This window comes from Lissotriton helveticus, chromosome 9 (genome assembly GCF_964261635.1).
Source record: "Lissotriton helveticus chromosome 9, aLisHel1.1, whole genome shotgun sequence".
In the NCBI taxonomy this organism is placed as follows: Eukaryota; Metazoa; Chordata; class Amphibia; order Caudata; family Salamandridae; genus Lissotriton; species Lissotriton helveticus.
In genome coordinates, this window is record NC_136070.1 from 395,613,934 (window position 1) to 395,638,094 (window position 24,161).

The 24,161-nt window shown below is 47.9% G+C and overlaps 1 protein-coding gene across 2 annotated transcripts in view; it reads left to right on the forward strand.

Annotated features, from left to right (window-relative positions):
* Positions 1 to 24,161, forward strand: part of CCNK (cyclin K) — a 414,782-nt gene that overhangs the window by 336,008 nt on the left and 54,613 nt on the right. For both annotated transcript variants that reach the window (XM_078660137.1, XM_078660138.1), the window contains one exon: positions 6,301 to 6,372. In XM_078660137.1, the coding sequence (XP_078516263.1) occupies positions 6,301 to 6,372 (72 nt within the window). The remainder of the gene's footprint in view (positions 1 to 6,300; positions 6,373 to 24,161) is intronic.

Below are 24,161 nucleotides of genomic sequence, written 5' to 3' on the forward strand. Positions count from 1 at the left end.
CTTTCAGAGGATGCGGAGGTTGTTGAAGAAGGTGACGGAGTTGACCTGTCCGGTCATGGAGAGGGAGGAGTCTAGTACGATGCCGAGGTTTTGGGCGTTGTCCATGGGGATGGGAGGGCTGCTGATGGTGGTGGGCCACCAGGTGTTGTCCCAAGCTGAGGGGGAGGGTCCGAGAACAAAGATCTGTCTTCTCTGAGTTGAGCTTCAGGCAGCTGCTGCTCATCCAGGATGCAGCGTCTTTCAATCCTTCCTGGAAGTTGAGTGTGGTGGTGATTCGGAGAGGATGAGCTGGGTGTCGGCGTAGGATACTATGCTGAGTCTGTGCTGTCTGAAGATGGCGGCGAGGGGGGCCATGTAGATGTTGAAGAGCGTGGGGCTGAGTAACGATCCTTGGGGTACTCCGCAGTAGATTTACCTGTGTTTAGAGATAAATGGTGGTAGTCTGATTCTTTGGGTTCTACCGGTGAGGAAGGAGTGGAGCCAGTCGAGGGCGGTTTCTCGAATGCTGGAGTCGTGGAGTCTGGTGGCGAGTGTGCAGTGGGAGACTGTCAAATGCTGCAGAGAGGTCGAGTAGGATCAGAGGCGCTGTATGTCCTTGGTCGAGGAGGGCGTGGATGTCGTCTGTGGCAGGGAGTAGGGTGGTCTCGGTGCTGTGGTTGCTGCAGAATCCGGATTGGATGGGGTCAAGGATTGAGTTTTCTTAGATGTATTTTGTTAGTTGGATGTTGACGGTCTTCTCAGTGACTTTGGCTGTGAAAGGGAGGTGGGTTGGTAGCTCTTGAGGTCTGTGGGATCTGCTGAGGGTTTCTTGAGAAGGGGTCTGACTTCTGCGCATTTCCAATCGTCGGGAAAGATGCCGGTCTTGAAGGTGGCGTTGATGGTGCGTCGTAGTTCCGGAGCGATGGTGGTGACGACTGTGGAAGATGTGCGGGGGCAAGGGATCTGTGGGGGCTCCTGAGTGGATGCCTTTCATGGTCGAGGTGATGTCTTCGGTCCAGGAGGAGATGGTGGGCTGGATGGCGGTGCTGGAGTCGGAGGTGGTTTCGGAGTCAGGTGTGTGGTCGTTGAAGTTGTTGTAGAGGCCCTTGATTTTTAGATGGAAGTAGGATCCGAGCTTGTTGCTTGCTATTAACTGTGAGGACATATCTGCATAAGCAGATCCGCCCCTGTGATGTTTAGTTCTATTACTAGATATTGCAAGTGAACAGGGAAGCCATCTTAAGTATAGGTACTGGGCACTAGTCATTAGAAGTTACCTAGCTACCTAATGGTGTCACTAAAAATAATGGTGTTTGGTATTAAACATCTCCACACTAATGCCAGTGTTGGAGTTATTATAACATACACCCAGAGGGGGCCTTGGAGGTGCCTCATGGGAACCTACCAGTCCTCTACTGTGCTGTCTGACTGGTGTCAACCAGCCGGCCACCACAGACTAGTTTCTGACTCCCTGGAGATGAGAGCCAGCTCTCTCAGTACAAAAACAATGCCTGCTCCAGAGGGAGGTGTTCACACTTCCTCCAGCAGGATGGCTAGTGATTCTAACTACCAAGGCCAGGGAGTTCAAAGCCCCTGCAGCATCGGATATGTGACCCAGGCTTCCCCCAGACCTTCCCCAGACCAAATGGGCCCTGAGGTCCATTTGGCTCCCGGACAGGCGGGAGATAAGCGTGTCAGGAGGCATGTCACCCTTACAGGCTGAGCCCACCCATAAGGTGGACAGCATGAGGTGGACATTCAAAGAAGGGTTTCACCATTTTGTTTATGGTGAAACTAGGAACTCCGGTCATGGTTATGCCTACTCACGACTGTAAATGGTCATCTAGGGGGTGTAGCCACCCCAGAGGGAGGTAGCTCATTGACTACTACCTTACAAGCTCCTTAATGCCCCTAAAATTAATATTTAGAAAGCCCTCTGACACCAGGAACTTAGATTCAACTTCCTGGTAACTGAAGAGCATAAAACCCTGCCTAACTGCTGGAACCTTGGCAATTGCAATGACCCGACTCATCCAGAAGCTGTGCATCTGCTCCACTGTTGTAAGGACGGCCCAGTTCTTCGACAACCAGTTAGCATCTCCCTTGAAGTGGAGGTGCCACTTGCCTACAGGTACCAACCGCTACGCCTGGTATACTAGTCTCTTGACCACTGGGTCCACCGACAAAGAAGTCGCCGTCCTTCAAGTGGTAAGATTAGTATCCCTGCCAAGTTTGGAGATGTCAGGACCTCCAGGAACTGCACAGCAACGATACCTGGGGTACGGGAGCATTTGCCACAGCAAGCTTGTTGTGTGTCTGGACTAGACACTACCACCTCAAAGGTTGACCTACCCGCCAAGGGATGATGGAACCGATGAGGCTGACCCCAAGTGTTTCTCATTTGTCCTGTTTTGCCCCCCTTTACAGGTCTGACTGAAAACTATGGGTGCCTTTGATGCACGGGCTCAGCTGACCAAAACCCTCTGCACTCAAGTTCCCCCATTACCTGATTGGGATCACCCAGACCTGTCCCCAAGTCCCCCTCTGCAGCCTGTTTTAGGTGCCCCCTCCCCCCTTTTTGCCGACGGTGTAACGTGCAAGGCAACCAACCCGTCTTGCACCTGGATTCTCCAGGGCACGTAAACCCAAACTGCCAGTAATACTTTGGACCATGGCCCCGCAGCACCTTAAGTTTTTAAAGGGGACCCATGAAACCTGATTGCAAGTACCTGTATGCAGTATATGTTTTTTTTCTCCATAGGAAAACCTTACTGCATATAAACACATTTGTGTGACAATTTTACTTACCTGTAAAAATCAATACCTCAAAAAGTATTTACCCAATTACCAAGTTCTTTGTGTTTAAATATATATGTATAAAATACCTGTTATTTTTCTGAATTGGACTCAAGTTTGTTCTTGAGTGTTTCTCATTTATTTACTCTTTGTGTACAACAAATGCTTAACACTATCTTCTGAGGAGCCATACCTGCTCACCCACACTACCACAAAAGAGCATTTGGGAGTATTAATTTAAGCCTGGTAGGCCAGTAATACCTCGTTTTGGTACAATGCATAAAAAGCCTGCTTCCTATACCCAGCACCTTTATCTAATAGAAGTTGTAGGAAATAAAGTGCTTGGGTGGATGATTGTGCTGCCAGATAAAATTGTTCCATAAGCCTTTTACATGATGAAAACAGGAATACGAGAAGTAAAAAGATATTGCTCTAAAAAGCTATAGAAAGTTGGGCAATAGGATCATCTTTATGCTTCGTAATGTCCTTGGTCTTGTTAATCAGTGACTTATAATTTAGCACTATTATTGTATCTATAGTAGTTGATGCCTGAATACCTTGATATGTAGCACAATTGAGGTCTTCCCCCCCCCCCCCCCCCCCCCCCCCAAGATTGCTGTAGTATGAGTGAGCAATCTGCTAATGCTTGTTGAGCCGGTTTCTTTTTGGCCACAAGAATCTATAATTGAGTTAATCTAACTCTTGCTTTCTTTTCCCCAAATTTGCAAAGCTAAGACCTGGCCCATATCATTGTTATTCTCAAAGCATTTGAGATGGATATTATGTGATTGTTTAACCTCTTATTTTTTTCCAGACTAGCTTCTGTAGTTCCAGTTTTGACTTTATAGTATCAAATAAAAAAGCGGGGAAGCAGAACACGCTGGTTTAAAAAAAAAAAAAAGGGCACTAAATATAAGCCATGTGTTTGAAGTAATTGGGGGTTTGAAGTAGAGAGATATCAAAAGTCCATCTATGCCAGTTGCCTTGAACATTTAAACATTGTGTGAGACAAATAAGGCCGCAGGGGTATAGTCAGATAAAATACAAGGGAACAAAGTTATAGAAACATGTGGTGCTAATACTTGAGCTACACATATTATATCTGTCCTGGAATACTGCTTATGTTGCACAGAATGCCTTCCTCATATTGTCTCCTGATAAAAAGAAGAAAAATGAAAAAATGGTTAAAACATGACTGGTTAATGTATAAATTGTCAGAATTCAGACGTCATCGGATTAAATGCTCCTGGTCCACTTATTTAGAATAACTTGGGCTTGAGTCTTAGAAGTGTGCAAACTTTTAAATAAAATTGCATGACCGGTACCTGCAGGAAGCTTGACGTGCACAAGCATCCTGAAAAGTGACGTTGCAAAGTTGCCATCATTGGTTCACTGTAGCTTGGTGAAAAACGTGGCAGAAAAAGGACAAGCCACAGACTGTGTCGTTTATTAGGATGATCAGTTTGAGCAAGAAGTTGTCTAAAGGTAAAGTTGTCTACGTTGATCTAGGTAGCTCTAGGGAATGAATCACCTTCCCCATCTACATTTGCAGTTGATGTTCCATTTGCGAAGACTTGGAAAAACTTGTTGAATCAAGTGAACTATGAACCCCAGGGGTTTGTCACCTTTCATGCCTTCAGGAATGCCAGTGGTACGCAAATTATTTGTGCACATTAAATTAGCTAAATCCTCCATTTTCCAATAGAGATTATTTGCAACCCTGCTCTTGAGTTTGATGTTCCATTAGCTGTGTCTTGTCCAGCAAATATGAAATATGTTGGTCAGCCTCCGACACTCCAGAATCCATCAAGAACAGTTCTTTAGACATTTTGCGGATTGCTATCTTTGTCTTACGATGGGACGTTTTAAGTGCAGCTGAGTCTTTTTGATATTCTTCCTTATACAAGCAAAGAAGCCTACATATTAAAGAAAGAGTGGGATGTTCATGTCATGTCATTAGTCTTAACAAAGTTTTGGAGTTGTTGTGCATGTTGGAGAACTGTGGTGTTGGTTGAATTGTTGGCAGAAGGATCCCATTGGAAAATGTTGTGCTTGATATTCGTGGTTATTTGTCTTCGTCTGATCAGATTGCGGCCCTTTTAAATTTTGTCATCTCATGAAGCCTTTCCATTGCGCCCTTTTCCCACCGTCAATCCTGTCTGTTAATCTGCTAACTACTGTCTCCAGGATAGTAGCCACTGTGTTTCTCTCAGTAGTCCCCACATCTCCCGCGGCAAACCCATTGTCCAAGCTCAATAGGAATTTTCAAGACTAAGTGGTTACTGCTGGAAGTGCTAGCCGATTTGTTAATAAGAGCGCTGCTACTATTTTTGGACTCCTATAAAGGATTTGTATCCACTTCAGATCCTAGATATGACTGTCCAGAGAGAAATGCAGTATTATTTGGTGACTTAAATGCATTAAAAGTCTCACAGGCACTGCATCGGTTAATAGCACATTGCCCTCCACGCGATTGTTGCTTTGGAGATTAGAAGACAAGTCTCTTACACTAACGTCACTCAGCAGCATATTAGAGATCTTAATATTACCTCCCTGCTGGGTGTGTGTCTTGAAGATACCAAAATGCCACAGGAATGGTCCGGTTTTGCTGTACTGCCTGGACTACCTGGTCCGGTCTGTCTGCTCCGTGCCAAATCCTTGTCTGGCTGTGACTGATTTTTGACAGGAGGCAGTGTGACGAGAGCTACAACAGTTTCCATTGAGCTGGTCTGGTCAACAGAAGCTGAGGAGATTGGACAACCTGCAGTGCACGTCAGCATTAGCCATAGGCAAGCCTTGTGAGTGTCCCAAAAAGTCCTGCTTGATTGCAGACCTGACAGAGCACCGCAGCTTGACAGCCCGCCCTCTGAACATGGATGCCATTGAGGTAGTGAATGTAGAGAAACGTTTACACACCTCCTGCAGTCTCGGAAATCTGAACTGACAGATAGCAGCGCTATGGGTGGTTAACAAGATTATTAAGCCCACCTGAAAACTTCAGCAAAGACTCCCATAAAATGCCAGGAGCACCATAAATATTTGTGTGGGAGGGGGGCAATTTCCATATGGCAGGATCCATCAGTTCTGCAAGCTGGACGCCTCTCCCAGGGCAGCACCGATTCCTCAGACAGCCGCCATCATCCCCAGCATTCTCTGAAAAGGAAACCTTGTTTTTTAATCTGATAAATCCTCATGCCTTAATAGCTCCTGCTAAAATTGGCCCCATGGATATCTGGGTGTGCATGAAGACTTGAGTTAACAGTGCACGTTTGCTCTGTAAAGCTGTGCTGTCTGGTGGCCCATTTTCATTTACCTTTTGCAGATTAAAAAAATAAGACACTTCAGGAAAGTCCTGTGTGTTTTTGTCCTTATAATAGTTTCTGTGGCTCTGTTTATTTTTTTTCATTGGATAATCATTTATATAAGATTTAATAAAAATTCTCATAATGGACAGCTAACCTAATAAGTACACTTTTCCTTTATGAAAAAAAACTGTTTACATATATATTCATTGCTTTTTTTCAGAACAACCACCAGCTAAAATTCCAAAAATGGAGTCAACTCATCAACAGATATTGCCTATGCATTCTCAATCAGGTGAGAATTATTACAGTTGTGGTGATTTGGTATTCAGTTTCACTGTTATATGCCAATTTTCTTTTACAAATATAGTGCTATAAGCGAACATAGTGCAAAGTAGTTTTGGAGTTTTCAATGGTATTACATTAGATATCATGATACCGCAAGGGGGCTGTAAAGTCAATCAACATGCCTACCACAAATGAACCTATGCACAAAATCTACAGACATTTAAAAACAAAAATCCCAAGCATCAGCCAGTGCTACTACACATAGCTGCAGAATCTCGTTTTTTGTTTAAATTGCAGTGGCGAAAGACTGTTACTGGTATGTTTCACTAATCTGCAGTTCATTGTATTTGAGATCTTTGTAAAAGGAGCATTGTAACCAGTAATGTTATGTCGGTGTAATACAATTATCTGCCGTAGGAATGTTTTTCACATTTGGAACTACCGCTACACTTATGTTTATTGATAATACTGATACAAGTTGTCCAATTGGTCCATATTCATAGCTGGCACTGCATAATTTCCCAAACGTGCATCTTGAAAGATACGGAACTGCATAAAAGTGCTCTCTCACCCTCACCACATCTTTCTCATCCTTAGCATCAACATGCTCTTTCCCGTGAAGGAAAAGGAGGGAGGTAGGAAAGCTCAATGTATTTAAAAGGTTGTTTTGGTGCTCGCACCCTGAAGTACAGGTGTAGTCAATGTTGCAAAATGAGCAACAAACCTTATTTTCAGTATATAGCTACTGTTCCAGTGCACTCCTTTGTTGTGTGCCCGCCTTTCTTAACGCAATACTAGGATTCCATTTCTATTTTTGGGCCCTGCGTAGGTAGTGCGTACATCTACTATTACCATTACCATTAGCCAACAACCCGCAATATTTTAATCCATTGTATCACAGGGAAGATCTTGTGAAATCATTTCTATTCTTGATACTCAGTTTTTCGCATTCTCTTTTGAATTAAGTCTGGTTCTGGATTAAAAAACACATTGAAATCTAGAATTCTGGCGTTTGGCCAGTTAAAAACATTTAATTTTGTGGACCAAAAAATTTCTTTCGCTTTGGTTTGGATTAATCACCAATGAAAAGATTTTATTTTTTGCTTCAAAAGTTGATGCAGGAATTGAGCCAAACGTTCATCTTGACGCAACTGTCTTGTTAATTGAGAAAATGCAGCATAGTGGTTGAGGAACTAAAGTTAAAACACCAGCTTTATTTGAATTGACCTTGTTTTTCTGCGACATCAGTGCAATTGTTAATTTGTGTAAATTGTGGAAAAATGTTACTTCAAGGGACCCATCTAGTGCTAAAAGAGGAATTTTCCCATAACTTGCAGTAATCTGTGGCCCATGGGTAAAAATAATCCGATAAAAATGATTAGATTAAAATGCTCTTTCTTCTCGATCTGGCTCTATAGTATTTCGACAGTAACCGACACAAGAGTTAACTACATGGGCACTTTGCGATCTGTCCAGCTACAGCATGACTATGATCCTGAAGCAGGTATGTAATCTGCTTCTCAATGAAAGGGTAATACTTCATCAGTTTTTCTCCTTATGGCGATAGGTTTGGGCAATACAGACGGTAATCACAGAATCAGCAATTGACCATTGCAAACACTTTCGCATGCATAGTCTGTGCATTTGCTCCTGGACCAATTTTTTTCATTCCTCTGTCTTGAGATGTTTGCAGCAAATCATGCACAGAAGTAGCTCAAACAGACTTTGAGTTAAAAAGTTTTGAAGTAGGTTTGTATTGTTTGCTTGCCAGTTGCTCCACAGTTATTGGTGGCTGGGCCACAACACGTGAACATTGCTAGGTGGGGCTGGTTGCCAAGGCAGGATATGTATGCCATGTTTATTGCTTTAAAAAACTTGTCATCGGAATACTTTGATTATGAATTCGAATCGGCAAGTTTAACATTTTCTAAAGACACTTATGATTTTGCAAGCGAACAAACTTTATGTAATCAGGTAGCACATTCCTGTGGAAGAAAATAATGTTTTTTTTTTATTCATTATAAGATCAAAACGGTGTTTCTATTCCTGGTATTGAACTAATGGGTTGTGATAACTGTCAACCTACAGACGTTCAGGGAGAACACTTTGTATATTTGCCACTTTTATAGAACATTTTCTTCTGTTTAACATTAAAGGATAAATATTGAAGGCATTCTGACGTTGAAGCTGTGTGGATGTGTAGATTTAGATCAGTGTACTTGTTCAGTGTAGTAGAATTATTTCTTCTAGCTGACCAAGTATAATGTAATTGAAGGCCATTTAAACATTCCTAATGATGCTGGGCATTGTGTGTTAACTGTCCAAGTGGACACCAACCTTCCCTTAGTTCATAGAAAACGTCGGACATTCATTCATTTGAGAGATCTGTGAGGGTTATGTGGATGGGCTGGTTGACTAAAGTGCCCCATAAGACAACCACTGATCTCTATTATTTGTTCTTTCGTACTTTACTGAGGCTCTTGGAACAAATTTCAGGCACAGATATCTAGCTTCGCAGCATTCCTATTTAATATGCCCTTAGCCCCCCCCAACATCGTGGCTCCCAACAAAATTGAATTGGTAACACATCCCTAAACCAGATTAGACCCAAATGTGACCCAAGTAAATTTTCTTCTTGGGAATTCTTTCCTCTGACTGTGAGGCAACTGCTAGCAAGTGGCTTTAAAGCAGCATGAGTTTCTATGGTTGACAAATATAAGGGGGCTTAGTATTAGCCCTCTCTTTTTGAATGCTATAAAATGTGACTGAGTTTTCAGGTTGGATTCTGAACTTTGCCGGTATCAAGTGCCTATGTCCTGTGATGTAGCTTTTGGTTCTCATGTTTATTATCGCCGGTCTATCTTTTGTTTGTCTGATATTTGGTTACAGAATGTGAGGGATAGCACCACAGAGACCTATTCCTGTGGTTCACATATATATTTGCTTGACAGTTTCTGTATCAGCACTCTTTCCATTGTTTTCCGGGGCAACAATATTGCAATTCAATTGAACAATAGTCTTTATTTTATTTGCTACTCTCCGTGTGCACTTGACACTTCTTGGGTACTTAAGTAGCCAGGTCGAATAGTCAAGGGTTATTGTAGAAGGTGGTAGGAGTTAGAAAATCTGACACGGTATAATGCACCAAAACAATTATCTCAGTAACTGCAGTGTCTAGTCAATGCTTTAACATCACACAAGAAAGTGTTTCATATGAACTGCTTGGTAATCAGAACTATTAAAACTATGATTTTCAAATCAAAACAGATTGTGCTAACATTATCACAGGCAAAAATATAGCCCATTTTCATAGCTTAACATTGATCCAGTGAGAAGTGGTTTTCTTTGGGGGTGCTCGCAACCAGTCTACACACCAGGCAGAACAGATTTCATCAGAGGATGAAGTACCTGCACCCTGGCATGTGCCTCATGCTTAAATTACAAGTCATGAATTCATAAGGATTGCAAATAGGCTGTGTTGCAGGAAAGTTGCCAACACAAGAAGAGGCCCTGCCATCTTGAGCGCTGACGTCCGTTCTTTTTTTCCCCGCGCCAGCTAGCGCACGTCCGGAAAGAGCGGTACCCGTAGTCACTTTTTGACTAACTATTTTTCAATTTTTGTCGACTGCTTTTCGAGTCGTGTTAACTTCTGGTGCACGCAGGGATGTCACTTCGGACCGGCTTCAAGTCTTGTGACGCCGGTCACGAATTGATGCAGGTTATGGACCCACACCTCGTGTGCCTCTGGTGTCTGGGGCACGACCACGACCCAAAGTCGTTATCAGACTGTCGAGGCCATGAAACCAAAGTCTTCGCGGGAGCGGACCCGAAAGCTTCTGTAGGGCCGGCAGTGTGCTCCACGCCGCTCGAGGTCCTGGTTGAGAGGGAGGTCACGGGACCTTTCGCGGGGCCATCACCACCACTCATCGTCAAAGTCTTCGTGTAAGTCGAAGCACAAAAAGAAGGTGAAGAAGCACCGTCCTCTTAAGGTTCTCCCCGTCCGTCGGCCAACGCGGTATGTGGATGGTGGTCTTCCTGCGACTCCGCCTGCTGGGTCGGCTACGAGCTTTCCTACTTTTCTCACAGCTGGAGCGACCCCCGCCCAACTTTGTAGTTTTTACGTAGCCCTTCATTCGATCTTTTGGCAGCCCAACCCACCGGCGCGCCTTTGGGCCCGCAGACTCGGCTGGGGGCTCTAGGCCTACGAACCCGGCAGCTCCAGCACGGCTGGCCCCCAGGGATCCAGGCCTGGAGCTGGATCGGCGCCGGTCGACCTTAGGACACCTCCTCTGGTGTTGAATCCACTGACAACTCCTCAGCCCCCTCCGATGCCGCTTGGGTCCCCAGCTGGCGTCGACCCCGCCTCCACCCTAACCTGAACGCGTAGCCAGACTGCCGGATCCAACGTGACCAGTACTTTTGTACCACTTTTCTATCCTGGCCTTCCCTATCGCCCTGAGTGGCAGCCAGAAGAGGGCGAGGAGGACTGGGAGGGGTCTGTTGACCCTTTAGCTGACCAGCTGAGTGAACCGGACTGGAGGGAGGAGTTGGGTGATGCCACCTCACCAGATCTTGGTAAGCTTCCTCCCCCTACCATGGCTATGGAGGAGGGAGCTTCATACGGGCCTCTGGAAAGCCTCACATGACATTCCCTCCTCCCTGCCCTTCTCTTCTCCCCAAACATCACTCCCCACCTCCTTCATTTACGCGGGCACTTATGTAAAATTCGCGGCATTTTTACCAGAGTGCCGATTTCGCAAGAAATCGTGAAATCCTGGAGGGTCTTCTTAGAGAGCTTTCTATCGTTGTCTAAGACCTCTTAAATCACCAGAAGGGTTGTCTGGACTGGTGCAGGGTGTCCACTTGCATAAGTGTACATCATATACCAGGCAGGCTTCTCACAAGGGCAAGCAAAAACTCATCATGTACATCACTGTTCAACTGGCCTTCGATTGGTCATACATGATATCTGTGAGGGAACAGTCTGAATAGAGTCAACAGTAGTTTCAGTCTCTCGTCGCTCTGGGCTCTTCATCAGGACCACTGATTTCTGGTGCAAAATATGCTATTTGCAAATGATGAGTACCAAAGGACACAATTACAAACCAATCTTAATAGAGAACAAGATTGCAAAAGGAGGGTTCACCCATTGGCGTCACTGGGGCCTGGGTAAGTAATGTACTAAAGGAGAGGGGCCCCAGTAGACATACACAACATTTTTAGTAAACCACAATAGGTAATCAAAATATGTACAAAAGAGTCAATCTGCTAGCATTGTTTTAATTACAATGAAGCTAAGCCAACATTTTTGTTAACAATTCATATAGCAACAATAAAAAACATTTTGATTTCCGTGCCCTGGGAAGGGGGAGGGGAAGTGCAGTGAGTATAGGGAAGGGTGAGTGACATAAACAAAAGGGCCAAGCCTTTTAGCCGACAACCCTGGGGTCCGGCGGCGTATTATACATGTAATGTAGTCAACTGTCAGCATATATTCAAATCGAACGGGAGCCAGTTAGTCCCCCCCCCAATGTGGGAGGCAATACCCTGAGTCCCCTCTCTTAGCATCGCCTGACCCTATTCCTTGCTTCGATAGTCACATTACACTGAGTCTAAAATCCTCCCCAAGTAACAAAAAACCCTAACTACCCCCCCTTTCCTACACACACATAGCCCCTCTTGTTCCACCCATAACTGTAGTTGTAGCGTACCGTTGATCCCTACCACCCCTGCGGTTTCTTGTATCAGTCCATGCTCGGTGCCTAGTCTATATTCCAACTGCACTGTGTGTCTCAACCCATCTCGATTTAGGAGACCCCTTGAGGTGCCGCAGCGTGCTGTTATTAGACCGCCCCTCCTCTCCTCCAGTGTCATTCTGCCCTCCCTTGTCGCTTCGCTCTCCAGGTCCCCCCTTTTGTGTCAATTTACTGTATAACATTTCTATCCTACCCCTGTGGGCGTTATGGTGTCCGACAATACGCTCTCCTTATCTACCGCTCTCCCGCAGCGCTCTCTGTGTCCCGGGCCCTCAAGTGAGTTTGGTACAAGCCCCAGAAGTTCTTCGGTCAGCTTGTAGGGGGCAGCAGCTCGCTGTAATGTTCGGATTGTGTGCAACAGTATAGCATATCATGCGCCCATCTCTTGGCCGTCGGTAGTGGGCCCTTCATCCAACAGAAAGCCACCACTCGCCTAGCTATTAGCATCCCCATATCGGCGAGACGTCTAACCGCGACCGGCAGGCCTCTGTAGTGCCCATTCTGATAGATACATCTGCCGTGTGGATTCCTCACCATGTGAATATCCCCCTTGCGTCAGCAACATTCGGAAATTCTTTTGTAGCTTCGCGCCGACGTGGATCCGGACGTCACAGAGGCACGGCATCGCGCGCGACTCCGCTGACGTCACCGACGCCTACAATAGGCCCACGCCGGCGTGATGACATCAGTTCCCTTTTTTCCGCTTCGTCGACGCTAACGGTTTTCAGGGATCGTGTAGTAGCTTACAGTAACTTTGTTACTATTTTCGTATTATTGTGTCTATCTTCGGGATGTCGTCGAAGAAAACTGGATTTAAGGCCTGCGGTGAATGTGGCAAGACTATGTCTATCACCGATCCTCACGAATGTTGTGTCTGGTGTTTAAGCTCCGACCATGATGTCGAGGACTGTTCTTGCTGCAGGAAGATGACTCCGAAAGCCTTGAGAGAGAGGCAAAACTCCTTGTGGCTAAACTCAAGAGCAAGAAGGCTAAAAAATCTTCGAAGTCTCGATCTCGTCGGTCGAGGTCGATGTCTCGTTCGAGGTCACGCTCGGAGTCGTCTTTGGCTCACGCTTCGAAGTCTTCGAAGAAGAAACACAGGAAGAGGAGCCATGAGTCACGTCATCACTCTGGGAAGGACTCTGGCTCGAGACCGAAGTCCCAGGTCAAGCTTATGAATAAAGAAGTGGAGATTTCGGAGTCGGAACATGAGGAGGCTTCGCATCCGGGTTCACCCGAACCTCAAGAACAGGTCCATTCTCCGATTGTATCCAATCCTTCTGGTCAGGAGGATGAAGGTGAGGAGCAGGGGGCTGGTGGAGCCGAGGTTCCGGCACCTGATGGTGCGTCGACTCCGGTTCCTGCACCCGAAGAAGAGGTCGACCTCGTGTCGACTCCACCTCCTCAGGAACATCCCAGAGGTCCATATCCTGAGTTTCCGACTCCAGGTCAGGATCCTTCTCAGTTCCTGAGCGCCATGTTTGGTGTCTATTCCAGGGCAATGTTCCCGTCTGGTGCACCTGTTGGTCCCACGGGTCCTATGGCCTTTAACTTAGGGGTTCCACAGGCTTATGCCCCTGCACCCTTCATGCCTTTTATGCCGGCTCTACCACCGCATTGGCATTTTCCGACACCACCGGTGTCGTCGACGCCGAAGCGCACGACGCCGAAGCGCACGACGCCGGTGCCATCGACGCCGATCCCATCGACGCCGTTACCTACGACTCCGAGGCAGGATTCTGTCCGACCTCGTGTTGAAAGACCTCGTCCGACGTCGGGTTCGACGCCGGCACCGACCCCATCGGAGTCGATTCCGAATCCTTTGACTTCGGTTGTGAAGGAAAGATCTCGGAGCAAGGCCCAGAGACTTCTGGAAGAGGAGAAATATGGGTATTCAGATACTGAAGAAGGGGAGTTGCAGGATTCTGAGGATCCCTTTGAAGATTTGTGTGAGGCCAGTGGGCTTGAACTATCGCCTGAATGGGAATTGGCTTCTGTATCAAATGTTCCATCAAAGGATGTCGTACCTTACCACACTGTTATTAAAAAAGCAGCGAGTTTACTGAACATTACTCTACCCACTGCTGATTATAAACCTAATATTTTAACTGAGGTGCTTCATTCACCCTCATCTGTGATTGAACCTATGTTGCCCTTCAACGAGGCCTTGTCTGAGCCTATCTATGAGGTCTGGAAAAAACCCTTATCTGCTCCTGCAGTTTCTAGAACAGTGGCGAGGAGATATAGAGCTGCACCGGAGGACCCTGCATTTTTAACAACGCATCCTCTGCCTGAGAGTTTGGTGGTGCAGGCTGCCTGCTCAAAGAAATCTGCTGGTGCGTTTCCACAGGTTCCTGGAGATAAGGAATCCAGGAAGCAAGATCAAAGTGCCAAAAAGATTTTCTCATCAGCCAGTATGGCATTAAAATCAACCAATGCTACGTGTCTGATGGGAAGGTATATCCATGCTTTGATGGACTCTGTCAAGCAGTTGATTCCGAAGGTTCCTGAGAATGACAGGAAGGATTTTCAAGAAGTTGTTTCGGACACTCAAGCAGCTGCGAGGCAGGTCATCCAGAGTGGTCTGGACACCGCAGACTCGGTGGCAAGGATCATGGGCTCCTCCGTGGCCACCAGGAGGGCTGCCTGGCTCAAGTCATCAGAGTTCTCTGCAGACGTCCAGTCTGTCTTGATGGACTTGCCTTTCGATGGGTCAGGCTTATTTGGCAAGAAGGCTGAAAATGCCTTGGAGCGTTTTAAGGACAGTAGAGCCACTGCAAAATCTTGGGGTCTTCAGTCCAGGGGTACTACCGGAAGACGTTTCAGAGGGTTTGGCCGATCTTCCTTTCAATCTTACAGATCATCCCAGCAGCAGCCTCAACAGCAGCAGAATACACTGTACAAGTCGTACAGGGGCAGACAAAGATCCCGCCCTAGAGGTCGTCAAGCTTCCTCCTCCTCCTCCTCCTCTCCTTCCCAACCCCCGACCAACGCAGCAAAGCAGCCCTAGATCCGCCATTCCGGATCATGTGGGCCCAGTGGGGGGTCGGCTTACACATTTTCTACAAGATTGGGAATTAATAACATCGGATCTTTGGGTTCTCAATCTTGTAGAGAATGGGTATGCACTTCCTTTCCAGGAATTCCCTCCCAATTACCCTCCTTGCCAGGGTTATTGTTCGGAAGACCACCTGCTTCTCCTGCAGGAAGAAGTCCTGGCACTGTTCCGAAAAGGTGCGATAGAGGTGGTTCCAGAGCAGGAAAGGGGTCAGGGGTGCTACTCCCGGTATTTCCTGATCCCCAAGAAAGATGGCAGGCTTCGGCCAATCCTGGACCTCAGGGTTTTGAACCTTTACCTGAAGCAGGAAAAGTTCAAAATGCTCACTCTTGTACAGGTTCTTCAAGCGCTGCTGGAAGAAGACTGGATGGTGTCGATCGACTTGCAGGATGCTTATTTTCATATTCCCATCTTGAAGTCGCACAGAAAGTATCTCCGTTTCACGGTTGGGTCACAGCACTACCAGTTTGTGGTCCTTCCGTTTGGTCTTACTACTGCACCTCGAGTCTTCACCAAGGTGATGGCAGTGGTGGCAGCTCATCTCAGGAGATCGGGGATTCATGTGTTTCCGTATCTAGACGACTGGCTGATCAAAGCGGAGTCGCCGGAGAAGGTGCTCCATCATCTGCAAGGGACAACTCAGTTGTTACACAGGTTGGGTTTTTCGATAAATGTACCCAAGTCTCACCTGGTGCCCTCCCAGCGCAACCTGTTCATAGGTGCGGTACTGGACACTACTGTGTGTCGCACATTCCCTCCTCCTCAAAGGATTCGCGACATACAGGAGATGATTCCTTTATTTTTAAATGGAGCGGTCGTTCCAGTCCTGAAGGTTCTTCGCCTGCTCGGTCTGATGGCTTCATGCATTCTGTTGGTCAACCATGCACGCTGGCACATGAGGGCACTCCAGTGGTGCCTTCGCAGGCAGTGGTATCAACACAACGGAGATCTCAGGGAGTCAGTGAAGATCTCCAGAGAAACTGCGGCGGATCTATCTTGGTGGAGCGTGGAAGGCAATCTGTCTCAAGGGAAGCCTTTCCAACTGCCTCCATCGGTGGCCACGGTAATATCGGATGCATCCACCCTAGGGTGGGGTGCTCATCTGGGGGATCTGGAGGTCAAAGGTCTTTGGTCTCCAGAGGAAAGGTTGCTTCACATCAACCTTCTAGAATTGCGGGCGATACGTTTGGCACTCAAGGCCTTCCTCCCTTCCCTTCGCGGTCAGTCAGTGCAAGTCCTGACGGACAACACGACCGCGATGTGGTACGTCAACAAGCAGGGAGGAGTAGGGTCGCAGTGTCTCTGCAAGGAGGCTCTGCACCTCTGGTCCTGGGTTCAGGACCATCTGATTTGTCTGATGGCAAATCATCTGGCCGGAGTTCTGAACGTTCGTGCAGACAGTCTCAGTCGGCAGTTCTCTGCCGATCACGAGTGGAGGCTTCACCCAGAAGTAGTTCACGACATCTTTCGGATGTGGGGGACTCCTCGGGTGGACCTGTTCGCCACTCGCGAGAATGCTCACTGCCTGTCATTCTGCAGTCTCCAGTATCCGTTGCAAGGAGCCTTGGGGGACGCGTTTCAGTTGAGTTGGGGAAATCAGCTCCTTTACGCGTTTCCTCCCATACCCTTGATTCCTCAGGTTCTGAGAAAGATTTGCCAAGACCGGGCCCAAGTCATTTTGATCGCCCCGGATTGGCCAAGAAGGGTGTGGTACTCGGACCTTCTCCACCTCTCCTCTCACCCACCGCTCCGTCTCCCTCACAGGGCAGATCTCCTCTCTCAGATGGAGGGGCATGTTCTACACCCCCACCTCCAGACCTTACACCTTCATGCCTGGAGATTGAGCGGGGCAACCTGATTTGTTTTTCTCTCCCTCACGATGTGGTGGATGTCATCTTGTCAGCCAGGCGTGACTCCACTAAGTCCATCTATTCTTATAGGTGGTCTAAATTTGTTGCTTGGTGCAGGGAGAAATCTATAGACCCTTTGAGGTCCCATTTATCTGATGTGCTCCAGTTTGCCCTTTCTCTGGCTCAGCAGGGGCTTGCTGTCGCCACGGTGAAGGGTTATCTTTCTGCGCTGTCTGCTTTTATCTGTTTGCCTGACCAGCCTTCTCTTTTTAAGTCTCCCATTGTTTTAAGGTTTTTGAAGGGCCTCACTAATAGGTTCCCTCCTACACCTTTTATTGTGCCTCAGTGGTATTTGAATCTAGTTTTGACATTTTTAATGGGTGCTCCTTTTGAGCCTCTTCACAAATGTCACATGAGGCTTCTGACTCTCAAAACGTTTTTTCTCGTTGCAATCACCTCAGCAAGGAGGGTAAGTGAGCTTCAAGCTCTTAGTTCCAAGCCCCTATTCCTGACCATTCATGCTGAACGAATGGTTCTTAGGACCAGGGCTGCTTTTCTGCCAAAGGTGGTGACTCCTTTCCACCTTGGTCAATCCATTACCCTTCCTACCTTCTATCCTCCCCCACACCCTTCCAAGGAGGAGGAGAGATTACACCGTCTTGACCCCAAGAGAGCGGTGTCTTTTTACTTGGACAGGACTAAAGACTGTCGAGTGGACGACCAGCTCTTCGTTGGCTTTGCTGGCTGCAAGAAGGGAAGAGCGGTCCATAAGAGGACTTTGTCTTGATGGATCGTCCTCTGCATTAAGATCTGCTACTCTTTGGCCGGTAAGGACCCGCCAGAGGGTATAAGGGCTCATTCAACTAGAGCTAAGTCTTCGACCTCAGCATTGGCTAGAGGTGTGCCTGTTGAGGATATTTGTAGAGCGGCAACTTGGTCTTCTCTCCACACTTTCGCGAAGCATTACTGCTTGGATTCCGAAGTGAGGAGGGAGGGTCACTTTGCGCGCTCTGTCCTTCAGGATTTCCTGGTTTAGAAGAGTGGACACCCTCCTCCGGGAGTGGGGACTGCTGTGGGACTCTATTCACAAGGTGAGGAATCCACACGGCAGATGTATCTATCAGAAGAACAAGTTACTTACCTTTGGTAACGCTTTTTCTGGTAGATACTATATCTGCCTGTGGATTCCTCACTGACCCACCCGCCTCCCCGTTGTCCACTCTTCTATGCCAGTTGTTTATATGATGTATTATTTTATGGTCAAGGGTTTTGTCTATTTCAAATGTTTTATTGCATTTGCTTCACACTGTGTGTGTTACCTTGATTTCTATACTGCGTATACTGTGTATATGTCTACTGTCATCGGTCCGTCCGTGTGCCTCGAGGGCACGGAAAAAAGGGCGGAACTGATGTCATCACGCCGGCGTGGGCCTATTGTAGGCGTCGGTGACGTCAGCGGAGTCGCGCGCGATGCCGTGCCTCTGTGACGTCCGGATCCACGTCGGCGCGAAGCTACAAAAGAATTTCCGAATGTTGCTGACGCAAGGGGGATATTCACAAGGTGAGGAATCCACAGGCAGATATAGTATCTACCAGAAAAAGCGTTACCGGAGGTAAGTAACTTGTTCATTAGTGCTAATGCGGGATCCGGGACCAGCTCAAGTTCCAGTATCGTACTCATCGCTGTAAAGATGCTGTCCCAATATTTCTGGACTTCCGGGCACCACCATGCAAGATGCATGAGGTCTGCTATCGGCTCGTGACACCGTTCACATTCTGCCGACGACCGTATCGGTGGAGGCTCTCTGTAGTATTCACACAGCAGTACCGCCACATGTCATCATCAATCGTGACCTGTAAGTCCCTCTGCCATGCCACTCTAGCTTTCCTAAGCTGTTGCTCTCTGTGCGTCATAGCTGTCTTGTATAAGTTCGTGATCAATTTACGTGGAGTTTCCGTTTTGATAACGTGCGTTAATCCCGGGACCTCGGGTGGCTCTGCCAAGTCTGGGCCCAGAAGGTCTAGTAGTGCGCTGCGCACCCTATGGTATTGGAAACGGAGCAGCAATGGGGCTTCGCATCCCTCTGTCACAACCTGGTCCCACATTTTCACTCGTCCGTCCTCGAATAGATCTCCTGCTTTAGAGATACCCAGTTTACGTAACGCCTGTACCACACCTCTTTCTACGGCTGGAGTTAGCCATAAAGCCCACTCAAGGGGCATGCTGGGGGAATATAGTATTACGCAATTCTGAGCCTGTAGGAGAGAGTGCCAAGCATGATTCGTGGCAGTAATAGAATCCAATATGCCCGTCCTGCGGTCCACCGGTCTGAACACTGTGGCCGGCAGAGGGGGAGGGTCTGCAAAAAGTCGTTCCATGCGTACGTGAGGGATATACTCGTCTCCATGTATCCACGTGTGTAGGTGGGCTGCCTGCGCGACTCTGTAATACAGCTCCAAATCCGGAGCTCCCAGTCCGCCCATCTCATACGGCAGCGTAAGGAGGGTCTACTTCGCTCTGGGTTGCTTGCCTTCCCACGCTAGTTTAATCATGAGCTGGGTTATGGTTTTGAAGAAAACTTTTGATAGCACCATCAGTATGGCACTAAACAGAAATAGGAATCTGGGCAGGACTACCATTTTCATGATGGCTATGCTCCCCATTAGGGATAGCGGCAGCCTCCAGCACGCCTCTACATCGTCTTCCAGCTTGCTGAACGCGACTCCATAGTTCTCTCTAAGCAGTATTTCCGAATCTGTATGCAGCTGGACTTCCAAATATCGCACCGACTCCAGAGACCATTGCAGCGGGTATTCCATTTCTAACTGACTGGTCGCTGGGGTTAGGGGTAAGGCCACCGATTTCGTCCAGTTGACCCTCAAGCCGGAGAGAGCCCCAAATCGCACCACCTCTCTAAGTACCGATGACAGTTTGTTCTCCGGATCTCGAACAAACAGCAGTGTGTCATCTGCGTACATTGATACTACGATCTTGTACGTTAGAAAAGAGACACCTTCATTACCATGATACTCACGCAACGCGCAGGCTAGTGGTTCTGCCACTAGTGTGTAAAGCAGTGGCGATAGCGGGCAGCCTTGTCTAGTTCCTCTGCTGACCGAGAAGGAGTCCGTCACTAGGTCGCCTAGGCGAAGCCTTGCCATCGGTTTGTGGTATAAGGCGCCAAGCATTTGGAGAAACGGCTCGCCCAATCCCAATCTCCGCAACACTTGAGTCATGAACTGCCACTCAACTGAATCAAAAGCCTTCTCCATATCGAGGAAGACTGCTATAGCTTTCGCATCTTGTTTAAAATGTTGCATGGTGCCCAGTACTGTTCGGATATTATAGGTGAGGTTCCGACCAGGAACAAAACCCGCCTGTTCTGGTGAAACTAACTTGGGAGTCAGCAGCTCAAGACGGGTCGCCAATACTTTTGCATATATCTTAGCATCTACGTTAAGGAGGGATAAAGGCCTATATGAACCGCACTCGTCGTGAGGCTTGCCAGGCTTAAGTATTGTGACTATCAACGCTTCCCGCATGGATTGCGGCATGCTGCCCTCTACACAAATGTCGTCAAATAGTGTGGACAAGTGTGTGAGTAATTTATCCTGAAACGCTTTGTAGAAGCCCACCGTGAGACCATCTGCCCCAGGAGCACTACCAGAGCGCATGCCAGCCAACGCCTCTATCATTTCATCTTTACCTATAGGCTGCATGAGGAACTCCCGGTGTGTGTTCGTAAGCATAGGCAGGTCTATATGCTCCAGGTATTCCACTATGTCATCAGTGAGGTCACCACATTTAGAGGTGTACAGATCCGAATAGTAACTCCTAAACCCGTTTGCTATCTCTGCCTCATCCGTGACTACTCCACCGTCAGTTGTCTTTAGTTCGGAGATCTGTATCTTCCCTTTTATGCCTTTCAGCACCCTAGCGAGGAGCGAGCTGGGACGCTCCCCCTCTCCGTATGTTCGAGCTGTCGCATATTTCCCCATGTGCTGAACTTCTCTGTCGGCCTCTTTGTTATATTCCGCTATCAGTAACTTTATTTTTGCAGCATGAATCTTTCTGGATTCACTATGCTGTGCATTATTCCGCGGTCTAGTGGTTGGGTCCGGAATCGTAGTCTTTTTTTTTTTTTTTTTCGTAGCCCAGGTGGACGTCGACGTCCCACCTCATGGTGTCCTTCCTGTGACGTCGGCATGCTTCCTGCGGAAGCTCCCACCCTTGGGCGCCATCTTCCGATTCTTTTTTCCGCCAATGGGTCTGGATCGTTCCCGAGAGGGCTCCAGAGATCAGGAGAGAAGAGAAGCAAAACTCGAGTTTTTTGGAAGAAAAACCTTTGAGAAGACGAAGGAAGACTACACCATCGAAAGGACGACGAAGAAAGAAAAAATGTCAATGCAATTCGACGTCCAGAGGAGAATGCGCAATCAGGGGGCCCCCTGAAAGCAAGACATGGACAACACACCATTCAAATTCTGTCGTAACTGCCACCACAAGTACGCGCAGAAGGACCAACACCCAGTCTGCAACCTCTGCCTGCCGGTCGACCACGAAAGCAAGGATTGCAACGCCTGCTCCGCATTCACGCCGAAGACCCTTCGAGTGAGAGAGAGGCAAAGAATAGCAAACTACACCATGCAGGGCAAGGGCCAACCACCGTCCCTTCGAGACCTGGGGCTCTCGACCGACGAGGAGGATTACGTCGCCGAAGAAGACATCGGCTACACGGTCGCAGAGACCGATAATAAGAAGACTACTGAAAAGGTAGGAGACTCGACGCCCCAAAAAGGCCCGAAAGACTCTCGACAGTCTTCCCAAGACTCTCGAAAAAACGAGGGCAAGACCCCGAAAGCGCCGACTTTCGGCGTCCGCAGTGACTTCCAGGCCCAGCAGACCCTCACAGAAGGGCTGCCTGGCGCCGAGGGACGGCGACCAGCCAAAGTTGTCGAAAAGAGTCCAAGAAAAGGAGCGCTCGACTCCGAAAACAACTTCGAAGTCGACGACAGACGCAAAACCAGTCTCGCCGCCGAAACCAGTCTCGCCGCCGAAACCAGTCTCGACGCCATCTTGCACGGCAAAGAGAGCGGCACAACCACTCGACGCCGACCAGGCGGCGGAGATGGAGAGAAAGAAGAGGAGACTCGAGGCAGAGATGGAGAACATCCTGCAGCGAAAGAAAGATTTCGACGAAAAAATGAAATCTTACACAATTCCGTCGAGGCCAAAGTCACCGGTAGGACAGTTGGTCGAGGAAGAAGAGGAAGACTTCGAGGTCGAAGCAACGCCAGAGAGTTTGGAAGATCTGGCGTATCAGGAACATGATACCTCCTATTACGAAGAGGAGGGAGATGACGACCAGAGGGCGTACCAAGAATCGACATACTCGAATACACAGGAGGGAGAGTGGCAGGACAACGAAGCGGAGAGTCCAGAAGAGGGAGTAGACACATATCCAGCGAGGCCCTCGCCGCCTGACAACATCGGCCTTTATAATGAATGCATCAAGAACGCAGCAACAGCGTTCAGAGTCAAGCTCCAAGAGGAGGTGCCGAAAGGGGATTTCCTAGTAGAGACACTACTCCCAATGCACACTAGGAACCAGTACTTGCCAATGCTTGAAAGCATCAAAGGACAAGGAAGAGAGGCATTGAAGGAGCCTGCTACTTGTAAACCCGTCACGCCAAGGACGGAGAAAAAATACAAGCACTCCTCAAAGGACCCACCCTACATACAGGGGACGGTCACTGCTGACTCTATCATTACTGCAACAGCAAGGAAAAGGGCCAATGTGCCAACTACTTCAGGTCCACCCCCAGACAAAGATAGCAGAAGGATGGACCTAACAGGAAGAAAAATCGAAAGGAATGCCGCTATGCACTGGCGCATGGCTAATTCCAAAGCACTGCTCAACAGACACCATTGCCAAATAATGGGGGAACTGGGACAGTTGGTGAAACACCTCCCTCAGGAATACCAACAAAGGGCTTCGCACCTGGTAGAAGAGGGGAAGAACTTGGCAAACTCTTGCCTAAAAACAGCACTGGACGGTGCAGACACTGCCAGCAGACTTATGATGCTGGGCATCACAGAAAGAAGACAAGCCTGGCTCAGGATATCAGGCTTTAACACCTTGAACGCTATGGGGATTTTTCTCCTGTGCTGGAACTCCATGAACACCATTATTCATGACGAGCTGGGCTCGTCAGCAGCGTAGCAGGAGGCTACTGCATGACGAGCCCAGCTCGTCATGAGCGTGGAAGGGGTTAAACCAGAGGTGCAACACAACATCCTGAACACCCCATTCAACGGTGAAACACTGTTCGGAGCACCAGTGGACGACAAGCTCTCACAGCTCAAAAAAGATAACGACACCGCAAGATCCATGGGGGCCTTGCAATTCAGGGGAGCAAAGAGAGGGACCCCGTCACGGAGACCACACGGGAGAGGGGGGAACCAGCCGGGAACGTTGCATCAGTCCTTCCAACATTCTCACCAAAGCGACACCCATACCCATACGCAACAAGGCCAGCAAAAACAGCACTGGCAATATCAACATAGGGGCCAGTCCTTTCGCGGGAGGGCGAGTGGACGTGGACACAACAGGAGGGGTGGACAGCAAACCACCTCCAAGTGACTCGGCCACATTGATAGTGCACACCCTTCCAAAAACTCCAAGGGTGGAGCACAAAAACAAAGAACAGGAGTGTCCCGCACCAAAAAACTACTAGCACGTAACACCAGTGGGAGGAAGATTAAACCTTTTTCTCCAGGAGTGGAAGAAAATTACCACAGACAAATAGATCATCAACACAATACATTACGGGTACTGCATAGCGTTAGAAAATACACCACCAAGCAGAAAACCAAAGAAAAGAGCACTAGCATACAAGGAACTAGAGCTTCTTCAGAGAGGCAGAGGAACTGCTACTAAAGGAGGCTATCGAGCCTGTACCTCTCATGGCAATGAACAAGGGGGTGTACTCTACGTACTTTCTAGTACCAAAAGTAGACGAAACAATGAGACCCATCCTGGATCTAAGGTTCCTCAACAAATTCATAAAAACACAAAAATTCAAAATGACATCCCTGCAAGAAGTACTTCCACAGATTCAAACAGGGGAC